Source organism: Pholis gunnellus (assembly GCF_910591455.1).
Source record: "Pholis gunnellus genome assembly, chromosome: 4".
In the NCBI taxonomy this organism is placed as follows: domain Eukaryota; kingdom Metazoa; phylum Chordata; class Actinopteri; order Perciformes; family Pholidae; genus Pholis; species Pholis gunnellus.
This window is the reverse complement of record NC_136530.1, coordinates 4,261,994-4,280,787: the sequence shown is the minus strand read 5'-3', so window position 1 is coordinate 4,280,787 and position 18,794 is coordinate 4,261,994. Positions and strand designations below refer to the sequence as shown.

The window sequence follows — 18,794 nt, the reverse complement described above, 5'->3', positions numbered from 1 at the left end:
CCAAAGTGCCGTAATTGAGAGGAACACCTAAAGCCTCTTTGAAAAGCTTAGCGTTTGGAAGTCTATGACTCCTTAATTATTAGTGTCGACGTCCAAGTCGCCCTGCTCTGATCCAGAAGGGACGCGGTCATTCGAGAGGAATTATTGATACACGGAGATGCTCACACAGATATGCACACAGGAGCAATCATGAGCATGTTTGCACGCGTATTAGTGCCGGGCTTTTGGAGTCTCCTGTTAATGTGTTGCTAACATGCTAACGTAATGTCTTAGTTACAGACGCACAGAGAAGCTCTTCTGCTGGTTGGGTTGGGCTGGATTACTGTGAAAGAAACCAGGATGCTGTGACATGAAAACCTCTTCTCCATGTTTTTCTTGTGTCTGCCATCTGCACAGATGTGACGAATCACATAAGAGGGGGTCAGAAAAAACCTAATTTGAGAGGGGGGGGGGGGGTGTTACTTCAGACAGAGCCAGGCTAGCTGTTTCCCCCTGCTTCCAGCCTTTATGCTAAGCTTAAGCTAATCATCCCCCGGCTCTAAGCTTCATTTTTACTTTACAGACACAAAAGTGGTATTTTATACATCCCAAAATGTTAAACTATACCTTTAAATAATATAAAGATTACATGTTGAACCGAAAGTATCAAGTCTTGCTGCGTTACTCTTGATAAGACCGTTTTTGTACCACAGACGGCCGTTAAAATGCGTTAAAGCGACAAACAAAACAAGGTTCATTCTCATCTGTTACAGTAACGACCGCTGTGGAAAAACTGTGCAGATGTCACGGTGTCTGTAAATAACGTCACGGAGACCAGAGATCATTACATCCGCGTGTGTGTGCAGAGTAAACATCGCATTGATGAAGACTGTGTCATATACTGCCTCCACTTTTCCATTCCGGGCCAGAGACAGAGGATGATCGGACCACACTGGCTGACTGCTGTGTTCATGGAAAAAACACACTGACATCAAGAGCTCAAGGGTTAGGATCAGTTTGCCTTCCCTCTGTCGGAACAGCAGCCATCACTGTTGCGTAACTCTCCTGTGTGAAGTGAACTAGGCTGAGGTTAACCATGAATTAACATTTTCTAAAGAAAGAAAGAAGGCGCTCCTCCAGGCGTCTCTGTCTCATCCTCTGCATTGTCTGCATTGTTCACCTAAAACCACTGACTGTATTTGTACCCCTCTTTGCATTGGGTCGGCTGCCTTGTTAATTTTCCTGACGAGAGTTATGGATTCCCGCTTTCCCCCTGGTTCAGGTCAGATGCACTTTGACACGATAACCAAGCGCCGTCGCTTTGTTGCTGCATGAAAAAACGAACACCCGCTCGATAGCGGCGCCGTCGCTTAGCCTCTGTCAAGATAACAAACGAGCATCTCACAAGGCTGCCTCTTACTTATCCCGTCCTCGGGGAGTCCCAGTAGTGATCCAATCAGGGTCGGACGTGGCTGTCAAGGAAGACGCATCAATGCTGCCCACAGAGTGTGTGATGTTAACAATTAAGTTACGCACCAAAGTCATTATTTGTGTTGGAATCGTTTTGTCGCTGAGAGTCACTAAGCCGTCGTATAGATCTGCTGCTGCTGCTGCTTTGTCGATGGAGTTTAAAAACAAATTATTTAATGATTTAAGTAGCAATAAGCTGCAGTGACAAATTCACTCTATAACCCAACAAACTGTAAGAGGGTATATCGTATTTTCCTCAGCGATGTCGATTAAATTAAATGGCAGCAATGCAAACCCCTATTAGGTGTTTTCAGTGCTCGGTTGCTGCTCCTGGTACGTCGCGTGAGGCTGCTGCCGGTTTTATTCAGACTTTTTTTCTATCCCGAATGTTTTATATGAACGAGAGGGACGGTAGTTGTCGTCCGTATGCTTCTGTAAGTTGTGTACTGTATGCCGCCTTTAACAGCAGCACGAAAGGACATGAAGGCAGCATCCGTCTGTTGATCCCAAGCACGCGTACGTTAGTCATAGAAATAGAAATGCTGGTTGACCTCAATTGGGGGAACCATGGAAACAAGGGGGTGAAAAAGTGCGTGTGCACAAGTGTGTGTGTGTGTGTGTGTGTAGGATGGAATATAAACAAGAGGCCACAGCAGATATTTTTGTATACATTTACTGTGTACTGCGCAAGTCCAAGAGCCGGATCGTAATGCAGGTTAGAACAGCTCAGTGTCACAGTTACATTGAAATCACGAAAAGAGAGCAGAACCCTGAGTTGACTTGGGACTTCCATGTTTTTTTTAGGTTTTTTGGGGACTTGTATCATCCCGCACATCGTAAAGCAAGTCTGGGCAGGAATTGATCTTACGTGTCTGTTGCAGAGAACTTGCTTCATGTAATGCTGTGTGATTGCTGTGCACTTGAGAAGAAAACAGGACCGTGGCGGTTCATAAAGAGCGTGAAAGCAGAACAGCATACTGCACTTTTCTTTTGGACCAAAAAGTGTTTGCGCTGTGGGGACAATTTTAATGAACAGATGAAGCTCTGTTAAGCAAATATACAGAATGTCTGTTATGATTCTGTGGTTTGGCAGCGATGTGTATGAAAGGTCTTATGTGATCTGGCAACAGTCGAGGATTAAGCGGCGACGGCGGTCCGGCGTGAACGGGTCAATGTGCGTCAAACACACAATCCCGTATCCTGCATCAAACACAGGGTTTGTGTGTATAAAAATGATATAAATTCCGGCTGTATTTCGCTTCCCATGGCTCCCATCACCAGCTGGTAATGGACCTCTCTCTTCAGGGTGGAGGAGTGGGCCATTAAACCAGCACATAGCAGTCCGACTAGGCAACAGTCTCAGCCGGAGGCTATTTTATTTGTACGGGTCTATTTGTTGTTCCGTCCCCATGAACAACTCCACAGACTGCAGCTGCAGCATGATGGCGGTGGTGGCGGTAGTAGGACCTATTTCTTTCCCCTCACGTCCTCATTCTGAAGCACTTTACCTGTTGAAGCTAAATGGAGGGACGTTAACAATGAGAAGATGTTATCATGTCACACTCCCGTGTTACTGGGTGTATTTCTGAAGATGTTTTTCACACAGTCTTTACAGGAAAGCCATTATGAAATATGGTAAAAATAAAAATAGAAGCACTCTCGTAGCTTATCATCATAACTCCTGCCTCTGCTTTTCCTCTATATACCCTTTAATACACTTTAGACATCGTTATGTCTCTCCATCTCTGTTGTGTTATCACTCTAGTGCTGTTGTAATAGCCAGCGGGTCATCAGGGTTTTGTCACTTGCACTCACATTTGGTTGCTTGTAGTCATAATGTGATTATATTTCAGTCTGCCGCAAACATAAATTAAATGGATAAAATTTAAATGTGGTTCCTTGGGTTCACACATCTCTCTTCTTACATTAGCCACCTCGGTGCTACCATAATTTAATTTATTGTAATGGTGTTTGTGTCTGTGTTTTACTGCTGCTGAGGATAGAGGAATATTAGACTATATTATGTAAATCCATAAAGGTCATATAAAGGTAAAAACGGTAGAGCTGTTTATTTCAAAGACAGAAAAATCTATTGGATGTGTTTGGAGAAATGAAAACAGCATAAGTCAATTAATAGTGGTTGTGTAGCGTTCGATAAGTTGATAACGTAAATATCGTGACAGGCAGGGAGAGATGGAGCAAATGTTTGGACACAACACACGCAGCCTGACTCATTCACTGCACACACACACACACACACACACACACACACACACACACACACACACACACACACACACACACACACACTCTGCCTGTAGTCTCCACTAGCTGTCACACACTCACACCCCCTCACACATACCTGCACATGCATACACACACACACACACACACACACACACACACACACACCGAGGGCAGTATTAAGAGGTTCAGGCATGCGGAAAGCAAAAGATGCGGTTGCATTAAGATACATAACACACACACACACACACACACACACACACAAATACAAATACATGTACACACAGGCAACAGACATTTAGAAATGACAGAAGACATGTGAAGGAACCACACGTAGCCAGTTAATCACATGCATCCACACACACACACATAAATAGTATGGGATGGTAACAAACAGAGGAGCCTCCTCTTTAATTATCTGCATTCCTTCACCAGCAGTTTCTTTTCCTCCGATTTGATTCCCTGGATGTTCCAGCTCGGGAACGTTGCCGGCTTCGCAATTGGCACGCTCGGGCTTTGCTCATCTCCGTGAAAATGTGTGCATGTGTGACCGAGGGAGGGAGATAGAGACACAGAGCAGGAGGAGGGCTGGCAAAAGCAGGCTATTCTGTGGCTCAGTCACATGGGCGTCCACGAGGGGCAGGCAGGCAGACAGAGACGAGAGAGGCCGGCTATCATTTCAGCTGCAAACACAAAGAGTCGAGCTGTGAAGATGCTATCCCACTCCTGAGTGACACTGGGTTAAATAGGTTAGCTGTTAGCGCCTCAGCTGGTGAGGGAGATGCATTTTATACTGGCGAGAGGTTTGGAGCCTCCAGAGATCACAGCCAGAAAGTCATGTTTCTTCTCCTGTCATCCTTATTTGGTCCATTGTGAATTGTTTTTTTTACACCAGACATGTTGATATGTCTTGGTAGAATAACCACACGTGCAACTAATAACACTATTATATTTGCTTTACGTCATTTAGCTCAGTCTCAGGGTCCTGGTATCGTGCATGCTGGCTCACTGGAGAAGCTTATTGGGACACTTAATGGAACAGAGCCACTGTTGATGCTCTTTTTAATTCCTGCAACAACAAGTCACACTGTCTGCATTGAAAAAGGTCTATTGTGGATTTTTTTAAATTTTTTATTGTGGATGCACAAGCTTTAGTTAGTTGAAGCGTGTGTTATTTATAGATAGTATAGACCATACAGGTATACAGTACGTACGGAGCCGGGGGGGGGGGGGGGGGGGTGATATTCAGACAACCTCATCAGATACCACCGTTAAACACTGTGGTATCGTGTGGCGGCGAGTGCAAAATCTAATAATTGTATCAGTATTTTTTATGCTCATGAGAGAACACAGACAGAACATGAAAGAAAACACGTATCGTATTTATCTTTCAGGACCTTTGCATCACTCAGAGTCAAAGAGGACATCAGAAACAGCAATCTTTAGGATTATATCTGATAACCCATTGGCAAAATAATGTGACTTTAGAGTAAGGATGGGAATCGTTAGGATAGTATCGATACGAGTACTCTTATCGGTTCTTTTTAGTGATATTGTGAGAAAAAAAGACAATTCCTTAAGAAAAGAATCAACATTACTTTATTATTCTTGAGCAGCAATACAAAAAATCTTTAAAATACATTCGCAGCTGAACAATTAGCTAAGTGATTAGCTTTGACGTATTAGCCTATTCTTATTAGCAAACTCCGTATGTCATCGCTAACGTTACCTGCAGCAGACGAGGCGATGGCCGCTCGCCAAACAGTCGAAAACTGTCCCGCAGATTTATTGTGTTTGATAGATTTCTGGTATTTCCTCCTTTGCTTGTGAGGGCTTTATTGCATTTGTGACGAGAGTAATCAGAATGTACTGGAGTTAAATGTAGCCACACTTTGGATCTTTTTCTTCTCTCTATGATGTGTGTCTCAGCCTGTACCGAGTCTAAGTCAGTGTTTGTGTAACAACAGACACAGGGACAGAGACAGGAGGTTTGAAACGCAGAACCGTTAACTGCCGACCTCATCAATACTCCGGGTTTTTACTCATTTAGAACCAGTTCCCGTTTAGAACCGAGTTTCAGGGGGGCATCCCTACTTTAGAGTCTGAGAGAAGAACAAAGTGTTTTTCTTGTAAATTTAAGACTTTAGTCTTGGAAGTTCAATATTACCCCCTCCCTCAGCTCTGTGTATATATATATTTCTACCTACAAAAGCCGTAATGCAGAGTCCATGTTGATTCATTACTATTCTGCAATGCACTTACTTGCACACAGAAAAATCGCTTGCTTATACAGTCAGCTGTCACAAGCAGCAAAGCATCCATTTTGAACCAATTTGAGCAGAACAGAGTCATTGTTAGTGTTGTCGGTAACACCTGTGCTTTTCCTACTTTGAGAAATGAAAATGTCTGCTGTGGAAAAAGGGCCTTTTATGTACTTTAAACTCTAATGCCTGTGCAGCGGTGATAAAAGTAAATCCATCCGACCAAAACCAGTGCTAATGCAATGTGAGAGAAAAATGGAAAGTAAAGATAAACAAAACTTGTCTGCACAATTCGGATTATTTTATCTCATCGCTGATATTTGCATCCTCATTTTATTTCAAATCAAAACAGTCAGACTGTTGTTAACGTTTCTGCGGTTTCTCTCTAAATTCCACCATCTGGGCGATATTGGTTATGAAGATAACAGAGTGGGAATTAATCTGCCTCACTCACACCGTCTGAAGCCCTCTCTCTGTCTCCTTCCACTCTTTCTTTTGCTCATTTTGTGTTCTCTCTTTCCTGCCCTCCTGAGCCTTGTCTCCATTATTGTGCTGAGCGTTATACGTCTATAATTACGCCTCTATTTCAGGCCATCCTAGCAAAAACAGTTCTCTGATTGCCTTTTTCTCTTCTGCCTGCATCCTGTTATTAGACTTTAAAAAACATCACAACATAACAGATGTAAGACTGCTGTAACTCTGAGATTCATTAGATTGCCATTTGTGCCATTTGCATTGGTGAGTCTCTCGGTGAGACACGTTTTAGCCGAGATATACAAGGGTTGAAAAGCCTGCTAAAGAGTGAGAGTGTGTAGTTTACTCCCACTTTAAGAGACTCACAGCAGGTTTACACTTTCCAGAGCTGTTTCTTTCCATGTTAGTTTAAATGTAAATTGAAGGGTCGGGGGATCAATTAGAGTAAAACGGTGTCTGAGCTTTTTTCAGTCAAGATTTATGCATGTTTATGTTCAACCCAGGTGGCAAGTGAAGTCAATGCGGAAGTGCCTTAAGCTTGCATTCTCTCTAATGACCATCAGGGGGCGACTCCTCTGGTTGTATAGAAGTCTATGAGAAAATGACTCTACTTCTCTCTTGATTTATTACCTCAGTAAACATTGTAAACATGAGTTTATGGTCTCAATCTCTAGTTTCAAGTCTTCTTCAATACAGCATGATGTTCATTTAGTAAATGATGGTCCATTTAGAGTCAAACAGACCATAAAGCAGGGTATGCTTTAGGGCGGGGCTACCTTGTGACATGTGACATGTCGCTACCATATACGGCGTATCTACATCACTCCTCCGCAGTCTAAATATGGTCACTTCTGTTCACTGGTTGCAAAAAACAAGATGGTGACGGCCAAAATGCTCCAGGCTTCAAACCCGCAGTCCACACAAAAATCGGTGACGTCACGACGACTACGTTCTCTTCTTGTATACAGTCTATGGTTTAACCCTTTACATTTGACAAGTGGTGGACCAACCAACGGACCGAACAGACAGACCTTTCCATCTCTAGAGGCGCTAGCAAGGCTGAAAATGTATTCAGCCTCACACAGAACGGCTTTAAAATGGACTCGGTGCCCTTGTTGCTTTGTTTCCTGCCGTTCCTCTCGCTGACAGGCCCCCCTGCTTGTGTTCGACACCGTCACTACAAAATGTTGGACTGCTGTGTCCACCCTTTCATATTCCTCTTAGTCACAGAGAGCACTAACGATGCTGAGTAATGGAGCCTCTCTGTAACACAGTCATCTCTCTCTCTCTCTCTCTCAGATGCTGCTGCCAGGAAAGCCTTCATCACAGAGGTGAGCTACCGTCTGTCCCTGTGATCATCTGCTCTGTCACGCTTCTCTTTTTACTGAGCATCTAAGGCTGTTAATATTTGGATCAATTAATAATCTGTGTTTGTAATTTTCCTCGCTTGGTACAAAAGTATTTGAATATCACTTTAGTATTCTTTGTCTCTACTAGACAATTTTTGTTAATCTTCCTAATTTAGTAAATATATCTGGTACTTCAGCTACTCGACTGTACGTTAAAGCAAACATTGTTGTTTGATTTGAGTCTGCTGAGGACATTTAATTCTGCTTCAATGCCAATTTATACCAACAAGCTCGATGAACACAACTAACAACAGCAGAAATATTTACATCCAATGTTTGGCTTTGAGATCTTTGAGTTTTTAAATCAAAACTATGCACAGTTTGAGTTAAAGAACAGAGGAACCAGCATTTTGCTTTAAAATGAACACCTGTGCTGCGTCTCAATTCAGATACTTCCATAAGTACACCTCCATGTAATACACTGTATACACTATGTACTTACTTGCGTAGTGCGTGATTTTTCGACAGTGTGATGTCAAATCGAACACGGTTGTTGTGCACTTCATGGAAATGATGATCACAACATTTAACCGCTTCTTCTTCTTTTTAATAGCAATTTATATTTCACAATATTATTACTATAATTCAAAAAGAAAAAGATAATGCTATCAGTCAAAATCATCTTTAACCTTGTTTAATGTGCATTTTATCTCTTTTATGGCAAATTAATCGCATTCAAAATACGAGTTTTGGGGAGGTGGCGACAGAGTCTTTTACCATATTTCATTTTTTAAATATCACAGCTATCATCAATATACCGGTGTATCGTGACACAGCTATGCACTCAAAATAGCAAGTGTATGTACGGAAGAACGCAAATTGAGACACACTGGTCTGCTCAGTGAAAGTCGGTTCATAACATCGAATCTTGAACTCGCTCTCATGCTTTAATGCGGTGTCACTGTGTCACTCTCATAACACAAGTCCTCTCCCGCTTTGTCTCCAGATGCCCTCATCCTCAGGCCAGCCTGGTCAGGGAAAGAAGATGGGCCACAGAGGGGTGGATGCATCAGGGGAAACTACTTACAAGAAGGTACTGTAAACACACATGCATGTATACATTATGTATTTTCTAGTTCTTAACATATAAAGACTCCATTTTGCCCCTAAAAACCCTATTATTTTTGCATTTTAAAAGCATTAAATTATAAAACCGTGATGTTTTTCCCTCTAAAATGATCCGCTCCATCTCAGAAAAGAACCAATCATTGACTGCGAGGGGTTTAAAGAAAGGACGAGTATTTCACTCACCACTTCCCCCCCCCCCCCCCCCCCCTCCACAGACCACATCCTCGGCCTTGAAAGGTGCCATCCAGCTGGGCATCGGTTACACGGTGGGCAACCTGAGCTCCAAGCCCGAGAGAGACGTGTTGATGCAGGACTTCTACGTGGTGGAGAGCATCTTTTTCCCCAGGTCTCTGCTGCAGCCAAACACATAATCAAACATACTACATGCAGTCTGTTTCCAGTAATATGAATGCATGCTGTTTGATGTTTACTTGAGAAAAATATGAATTTGATCCCTGTCTTCCATGTGCTGTGCTATTTTTCTGTACTTTAGTGAAGGCAGTAACCTCACTCCAGCCCACCATTTCCCGGACTTCCGCTTTAAAACCTACGCTCCCGTGGCCTTCCGCTACTTCAGAGAACTGTTTGGCATCAGGCCGGATGACTACCTGGTAAGTGTGTGCAGTGTTTCCCACAGGACTTTGTGAGTTGTATAGATATAAATGGTGAAGACACGGCAGGCGAGTGGTGCTGTTAGTGAGCCGCCTTCACTCTGGGCTTTTCCAAAATGTGCCCGCAGCAGACCAGCGAGCGCCAGGATGAGGTCCCACGAGAGGATCCTCCCAATTTGAGTTGAATCCCTCGGGCAGAATGTGGAACTAACCCATTGAGAAGTGTAGAAATATCTTTGGTTCATTATAAAACTGTGGCCAGTCGCACTGGTGTGTGTGTGTGTGTGTGTGTGTCCCTAAACCAATTAAATTGAATTCTCACCACATGGATGCTAAACGTTCTCCAGGATGATAGAATAGTATGCATTGATGCGGCTAGCTATGGTGGAAGTTGAACTACAAACTCAGCAGTAGCTTAGTATCAGATCAGATAGACTTGAAGGAGCATGAGAGAGCAATTGAGAGGGATGTAAGTAGAAAGAGAAGGGAGGAAGGCAAGATCAGGAAAAGACAAACAGAGTAAATGAACAGAAACACGTGAAGACAGAAAATAAAAAAAAATAGGAATCCATAAAAGATGAGAAGCGTGACGGCAGGAGAGAGCTGAGAGGAGGAAGAACGAGGATGAGAAGCCGTGAAATGACACAAGAAAAAGACAGAGGCGAGGAAGAGAGGAGAGAGCACGATTCACCGCTCTGCCCTGAGCAGTCTAGCAGAATGTACAGACACTGCTTAGTCGGCGTGTCTGCGTGTTCCATGTGCACATTTCTTTAATGCATCGGTCCTCAGACCACGTGGAAACACCACATCCTGCCTTGTTTCTGCCGTCTCTCTCTCAGCCAGCCTGTGGTCACTCATCACCATATGCCCACACAAGCCATCTGGGGACTATCAACAACTCACTTTAAATTTAAGTCTGGTTACACTGAAGTTCTACGGACATGATTTAGGGGGAAAATTATTGGTTAGAAACAGTATTTCAATAGTCTGTTTTTGGACTGTGGTCTTAACAGATGAAACTGTGAATGTGAACATATTCATCCCTTACATTCACCAACTTTATCACCTTTACTGTTGCTTCTTCACATCTACAAAAGGACTTCACTGTCTGTTAAATTAGCCTTTCCTGGCGTGAAGATAATGATCCTTTCCACCGGTTTCACATTTTTCGTCTCTAACTCTGTTCAGTTGTGTTTTGTGGAAAATACAAAGGTATGAAAATTAAATGTCAGGCTCCTCTGAGAGGAATGTTTGAAAAGTGAACCATTAGCAGAAAGTCGGCAGAGGCGGCTTCAAAAGGGATGCTGATGAATTGCTTTTAGGCAGCGGAGAGAGGAGAGAGGGCTAATTAGCTGAGCTAACCATCATATCAGCAGGAGTCTGATGTGCCTATTAAAAGAGCTCAAATTTAAAAGCCGTCATAATTTGACATTAAATGCATCTAATCTATGTACCTCTGTTCTATTACAGCATGTAATGTGCTTGTTCCTCACGCTTTCGCTTTCTCTCTCACTCACAATCTACTTCAAACCATCATTTCTTTCTTTGCATTTCTGCATGTTTTTGCATGATCAGTGCGCTCATGTGTGTTTAAACGTATTTTATTGATCTTTGGCTCTATATCAGAGTGTATATGCGTTTCAACATGCTGTTTGTAAAATGAAGGAAGAGGTTTAATACGCTTCAACCGCCTCACAGGGATTGCAGGTCTGTCAGGTGTTGTTTTATCACTGGAGCTCACGGATTTTAGGCAACAAACGTGATCAGAGGACTAATGTTTTGACGCAAAGTGTGTCTTCATTATAGCCGAACAGTACAGAGACTCACATTCCCTTAAATATCCTCCCCTAACTAGGAACTAATTCAGCACAGACTGGAAAAACAGGGAAGGGACAATCAGCTGCATTAGTCCCTTCAATATGGAGTGTTTTGGTTAATACCAGAATATTGGCTTCTGTATAAGTGATGTGTTTAAAGGCTGCAGGCTAATCCACAAATCAAGATCATTTTGTCTTAACGGTGGATGTGTTTAATGATTTAACCCGTACTTTTCTCTCCCTTTGTGTGTGTGTGTGTTTCTCCGTGTGTTCCTGCAGTACTCCCTCTGTAACGAGCCTCTTATTGAGCTGTCTAATCCCGGAGCGAGTGGCTCCGTCTTCTATCTAACGAGGGACGACGAGTTCATCATCAAGACTGTGATGCACAAGGAGGCTGAATTCTTACAGAAACTGCTGCCCGGATACTACATGGTAAGCTCAGTGTGTGAAAGACAACTACATGTCAGCGTGTTAGTCAAAGTCAGATGGCAAATCATATATATGTTGCTACTGCATTTCAGCCATGTTTCGTTGTGACTGACCGAGGCTTAAAGCTACAGTCGGTAGCATCCTTCACACTCTCATTCGAATGCCGAGCTCCATCTTTGATGTTCTTATTTCCAGTCATATTTTTAGATCCCAGGTTTATGCAAGAGCCCGGAAATCTCTCCTCCGAGCGTGACATCCTTTTCAGATGAAGCAGACATAACAGCTCTATCATCTCCGACTGAAACCTTGGGCAATGCGGTTTCATAAGAGACTGGCCGGTGTGTTTCACATAAGCCTAACAGAGCTTGACTCTTGACACACACACACACACACAGCCAACCAGCAGCATCTCCATGTATGTCCATGCTACTGCTCCAGCCCCTTGAGGTTCACGGCCTTCAGCCTTGTGTTTATTCATGTGCCGACAGCCGTGGCGAAAGACCACTGCAGGAATTCATTTAATCATTTAGGGAAGTTAAAGGCTCAGCACATTTACTGTGACCTTTTTCCGTCGTTTTGAAACGCTCCGAAGTATTTTTGCCGGTATAATTAGTCGACGGACGGGGTTTAATGAAAGCGGAGAGATTCAGGCTCATGTGCGACGGCTGTAGCCCACAGCCGGAGCAGGTGGACCGAGGAAAAAGAGAGAGAACAGCACAGATGGACGAGCAAATCAAGCCCACGCCAAGATAAACACGGAGTAGAAACCATACAAAACATAATGTAGAAGGATACAATTTCATAGACTCACAGAATCATCAACGCAGTACGATGGCGTTTTATGGCTTTTGTTGGTGAAATAAATAACTGAATCTGAAATCTTGAGAAACTATTAAAAAAGGATTGCATATCTCTAAACTGATGCAGTAAAAATGCTTGATTTTGTATCTGAATGTAGTCGCAGATATGCTCAAGTCAAATGTAGCAATCTGTCATCAATTTAGTGTTTTTTTCTTTTTACTTTATGAGGAACACTGATAGCATGTTTTATACTTCTCATGAATAGAATCCAACTCGTCTTATTTCCATATATTTTGTATATACCCTTTAACAAATGGATCACACGTGTATCCTTCCACTAACATCGCCAAGTCTTCCTCTGACTCTCCGCTTCAGCTCAATCTGTGCCGGTTTGAATGCATTTCCCATAAATGTCGGTACATAGTCGGTATATATGGGTGCACTACGATTTAGCGTCGTCTGATTTGACTACAGAGAAGTGAGTGACTGCAGTCAGAGCCGCGTGATGAGGTTTAACCAGCCATACAAAGAAAAGATAATGTTTTTTCACATAAATTTGTGACTTTAATCTTAGCGCATTTCTGAGTCTTTCTTCTTGTAAATTAATGACTTTTTTATTTTTAAGATATGTCTTTTTTTGGGCTTTTGCCTTTATTGGATAGTGACAGTGATAGACAGGAATACAGGAGAGAAAGAGAGGCGACCACAGGCAGTAAACGGCCGTGGGTTGGATTCGAACCCAAGGACTAAGCCTTGGTACAATCTTTTATTTATTTTTTGACCTTCAATGGCTCTAATACGCCAGCATAACATACAGTAGAGATGTGAAGAAAAACAACAACAAAGCACTGCACATGTAACAGCAACATGTTGTTCCAGTGGAACACGCTCGTGTGTTTGTTTCGTAGCAAACATAAAAATGTATGCAGGCCGTCATTGGCGGAGCTCCGCATGTCTTCCACAGCTGACTGGCTGAGGAGTCTGGCTCTGGGCAGCATACAGTGATGTAACCGACTCCACTGCTGCCGCTTCTCTCCCTGCTGTGTATTCGGCCTTCTATTATCCGCCTAGTCTTTTCCATCTTCTCTCACGTTTTAGTGTCTTCATTATCACTCTCCCTGCTGCCGTGAGACTCTCAGTGTAATTTATTTCGCCCCGCCTGCCTCGTGTTTTTCATCCGGCCGCTCTTTCAACGCTCATATCTGGCCTCCTCTGCCTCACGTGTCTGTGTTGTTGGCTCGTCACCGCTCTGCCCTCTTAACATTGACAGAAGGGTCGTGTGTGGCTGAGGGCAGGCGATGCTCTTTCTTTCTCTCTCCATCATTTGTGCCGCTCTCTCTCTCTCTCTCTATCAGTTTCTCTCCTCATGAAGGTCACTCCCACATGTGCTGAGCCTTTTAGCCACACTTCCACTTTCATCCTTTATCTCTCCTCTGCCCGTTCCTCTTTCATTCTCCTCATTTTTACTCTTGAATGCGGTGTGCTATCGCTATAAGGACCGCTCTCTCTTTCGCCTCCCCCTCATTTCTCTAATGGCACTGAGCTGGCCCAGGTCCCGATATCAAAGCGGGTTTTTAACTGAGCACCCAGCCAGAGTAACCTCACAAGTGACATATTCAGAACAGATTGGTGATTGATGAGAGAGTGTTGTATAGAGTAAATATGCAGAATGCAGCAAAAAAAATTCAAAAGCCAACCCTAGATTCCCTCTCACTTTGGAACGAGCTTTGGCGTTTCGCCTCGCTTTATTTGCGTTGTTGTTTTTTTTAGCGCGGTTTCTGCCGTTTCCGTAGCTTCCTCTTGGAAGTGTGCTCATGATGTGACACTCGGTGGTTTTCATAAAGGTTAATGCCCAGAGATCACCCGAACACAGCAGAATGACGAGACCAGAGTCTCTGTGGATACAGTGATGATTCAGATGGATTTTTTGGGGGATTTTTTTTTTAGGAAATTCAAGGCCTTTAAGCTAATTGTGTTGTTGCATTTGCATAAGCTGACTACTGTGTGTAAATAAGGTGCAACACCTATAAACGTCTCGTACCAGATATTTGTTACACTTTGCTAATAGTTAATAATAGGTTTTTAAACAATCTATAAACATTACCTGGATGGCTATTGTAAAGTTGCAACTAATGATAATAATACCTTTATAAATGGTTGATATACTATAAACAATATTTAGATATGATATAGATAGGATACATTTGGTCCATATATCTATGTTATGTTTATAGATGATTTACAAATGATTTGTTAAAGATTTACAAGTTATTTGATTATCATTAACAAATACTTAATACAGTATTTACAATGAAATGTGTGCAACAATAATCTGCTCAGAATGTGATCAAAATGTAATTGTTATTGCCTCTTATCAGCTATGATACAATATATATATATATAAATGATGAACTCGTTATTTCATATTACACAAAGTAATGATGGAATAACATAAATATTAATAAACACTATTATTATCATTCCATGGTTTGTAAACAGTAAAAAAACATTTACATTATTAACTAAAGTTTAATTAACTATCAATTTACCATTTATTAATGAGGGATTCATCAAAGATCATTAGCTGTTACCTCTTTAAATAATCAATGAAATGTCAGAAAATAGATTAGAATAAATGCCTCACAATGACCTAAAATCCAAAATCAAATTGCTTCTTTTTGTCTGATCAACAGTCTCACTCACAAAACTATTCATCTTATTATCACAAAAGAAAATAACTAAAACCTTTACAATACAGAAGCTGGAACCAGAAAATGTTTTGCATTTGTGTTAGAAAACTGAACAATTAATCATTTATAAAATAGTTGATGATAGTAGAAATGTAATCACTGTTTTCAATGCTTCCTGGTGCGGTCAGATAATAAATGTGTAACTGTAGCCAGTGTGTGTACACTGAGATTTGTTGTTAATCAATTAACTTATTGTGTCATATTGCTCTAGAAATGTTTTAACCCTTACAGATCCCGTGAAATGAAATATGATGGCATCATGTTCCCGGGTGTGTTCCTGTCTGTATTTGTACTCCAAAAAGATATTTACGCCGAACTTTTCTCCTTCTGCAAAGTGTCAAAAAACTTTATTTAGCACATTTGGTCTTGGGCATGTATACAAATGTAATCCTGCAGCTTTTCCCCACAATTAAATCCCTCAAATCCTCTCCATCCTGTCTGAGCACAGCAGCAGAAACCTTTAAACCTTTAAAGACAATTCTGCTCTCTCCCTCTCTCATGCACATTTCTCCAGAACTTGAATCAGAACCCTCGCACGTTGCTGCCCAAGTTTTTCGGCCTCTACTGTGTCCAGTCGGGCGGGAAGAACATCCGCGTGGTGGTGATGAACAACGTCCTTCCCCGCGTGGTTCGCATGCACCTCAAATTCGACCTGAAGGGCTCCACCTACAAGAGGCGAGCGTCCAAGAAGGAGAGAGAGAAGGCCAGGCCCACCTTCAAAGACCTGGACTTCATGCAAGACCTGCAGGACGCACTGATGCTGGACCAGGACACTTACAGCGCGCTGGTCAAAACCCTGCAGAGAGACTGTCTGGTGAGTTGGATGGAAGGAGGGGGATACGCTACACTTCTATTTGATGTTGAGATAGACGGCGAGACAGAAGGCAGGAACCCACAAAGCTCAGTACCAGAACCAACCCTCTACATGCAAAGTATGTCCACGTTATATCCGGACCCGGCCCGTAAATACCGACATGTGATTAAACAAGCAAGCTGCTCTACAGTTTCCCTTTAAAGTGCAATTCCTCCTGGTTTAAGATGGGATCTCCGTGCTTCAAACTAAATCTTCTAGTTCTCTCTTTGTTACCCCTACCCGTGAATTTACAGTATATAAATGTATTCTCTACCCATCGCACAACTCACTAGCCCCAGGTACCAGATCCCATGCAGGACTGGGTAGAAGAAGAAGAAGGAGCCTAGGGGGAGATGACGAGGGGGAGGATTCATATAACACCCTGATCGAGAGTCACGAGAGAGAGAGAGAGAGAGTGAGAGAGAGAGAGAGAGAGTGAGAGTGAGAGAGAGAAGCAATGGTTAGCGGGAAGGATTAGAGGAGTGTTTGAAGGAAGGATAAAGTGATGCCATAATGCAGCGTCTCAAGGGGAAGGAAAGATAACGAGACAGAGAGTACAAAAGAAAATGGAAAAGAGTTGGAAAACGACGATATTATGGTGCCCTGATTAATAAAAGAGGATCATGGATGAGGGGGAGGAAGGCCGTAAAAGAAAAAGCTGTTCGTGAGAGTGTTTGGTATTCCCAGGACCCTTCACTATAAATTAGAGCTTTGTTACGAGCCCCGGGTCTAACAAGGTGTCTGGTCCGGTAGCAGGCCTGCACTTGTCTTGTACATCACCACCTTATATTTACTTATATAGTCCATGTGCTTTGGAGGGAGTATATGTGCACACTGGCTATCTTATACATTGTTTATTAGCGTGTGCATTGCTGTTCATAGCTCAGTATAGCTGTTACAGTTCTCGTCCCCTCTCTGGTGCTGACACTGTTATGCACTCTGGATAAAAGCTTTCACACAGATTTATGCCGCCACGCGTCTGTCAGCCAGTCAACGCGCACCTACCGACTGCCTTGTCCGTGTCCTTTTGCTCAGGTGCTGGAAAGCTTCAAGATCATGGACTACAGTCTGCTGCTCGGGGTTCACAACATGGACCAGGCAGAGAGGGAGAGGCAGATGGAGGGCTCCCAGGGCGACAGCGATGAGAAGAGGCCCGTGGCCCAGCAGAAGGCCCTGTACTCCACCGCCATGGAGTCCATCCAGGGAGGAGCCGCCTGCGGAGGGTCCATCGACACCGACGACACGTGAGTTCAGCCGGAGAGACGAAGAGGCTGCTGGCAGAAAGACCGGGTGATAAATGTCACTGCTGGCACTTTAAGAGGGAGAGTGCATGTCGCAGACTTGCACATTCATGCCACATCAATCATGATAAATATAATGGAATATAGATGAACAATAGTAAAGTTGTATTTATAAGAGCACTTCAATTTAATTGCTTCCTCTTCTCCCGACAGTTAAACTGCTTTCAGTCCTTATTCTGTCCTTCCTCGCCTCGTCAATTTAAAAAAAAAAAACGTCTTCAAACTCTTCTTATTAAACAATTTCCACTCATGCTTACACTTCAGTTGACACTTCAAACCCTTTCGTTGTTTCATCTGACACTTACACTGCTTTTAGTGCTTACACTCTCTTTCCTCACTCCCTTCAACTTTTCCCCATAAAAACCTCTTCACACTCTTCTTATTAAACAATTTCCACTCACACTTCAGCTGACACTTCAAACACTTTCAATGTTCCATCTGACACTTAAACTGCTTTTAGGGCTTAAATTGAAACTGTAAAATATAAACCTTTAACCTTTTATTTTTTTTTAGACCTTTACAGTCTTAACGCCTTGAATTTTCAGCACAAGTGGGCAAAAATGTTCCCAGAAAATGTTGCCTCTTCTAGTCTAAAAGGGCTGAAAAGTTGACACTGAAGCAGGTTGCTCCACTTTCAAGTGCCCCTGATGTTAGGCTGTGTTCAGGTTCAATGTTTATTAAAAGGTCGTCAGTACAGTTATAGGCCGAAACCTGCTAATTATGAAATTACGACAGAAGTTTAGAAGAACTTTAGTAGAGATTAAGTGAGATTAGATTACATGAATTAGTCAATTTAGTCTGAATGACTACAAATAAAAACACCTTGATTCTCTTTATAAAAACATAAATGTCTTGCCTTTACTATTAGATTCTGGACATTTTCTTGTTTGGAGAAGTAGTTTAGAAGACTCTGAAGTCGGGTTTCAGCACCTCGACTGTAGTCCAACACTGTGGTTAAAGGATTGTGGATTATTTGGTCAAAAGAAAACAAAAGAAAACGCTGGTTGACTGAAATCCAACCTACTCTTTAACCAATCGATTGGTGGAAAAAATCTGCACCAATGACAATTTGGTCAGACAAGAGCCTATCGACCAATCAATCGACCGACTGTCCAGAAGGTGTCGGCCTCATAGTTGAGCACTTACAGTGGCAAAAGGAATCGATATAAAATGAACCTCTGCAGGACAGTGAATGTGACGTTTGCCTAACAGGACAACGAGCTGTCAGACGTGCTCCCAGTCTGTAAAGCTATAGTTCAATTTAAACCCAAGAGCACTGCTAAATCCAGCCATCTTACTGGGACTTATATACACCTTTAATATCAAA

The 18,794-nt window shown here is 42.6% G+C and overlaps 1 protein-coding gene across 1 annotated transcript in view; it reads left to right on the top strand.

Moving 5' to 3' along the window:
- The window catches only part of pip5k1ca (phosphatidylinositol-4-phosphate 5-kinase, type I, gamma a), a gene marked incomplete at its 5' end in the record, with an annotated part of 44,831 nt that overhangs the window by 11,603 nt on the left and 14,434 nt on the right, over window positions 1-18,794 (top strand). Inside the window, 7 exons of the mRNA XM_079157219.1 lie at window positions 7,728-7,759; window positions 8,784-8,870; window positions 9,121-9,251; window positions 9,399-9,516; window positions 11,613-11,765; window positions 15,828-16,127; window positions 17,202-17,410. Of these exons, the coding sequence (XP_079013345.1) occupies window positions 7,728-7,759; window positions 8,784-8,870; window positions 9,121-9,251; window positions 9,399-9,516; window positions 11,613-11,765; window positions 15,828-16,127; window positions 17,202-17,410 (1,030 nt within the window). The remainder of the gene's footprint in view (window positions 1-7,727; window positions 7,760-8,783; window positions 8,871-9,120; window positions 9,252-9,398; window positions 9,517-11,612; window positions 11,766-15,827; window positions 16,128-17,201; window positions 17,411-18,794) is intronic.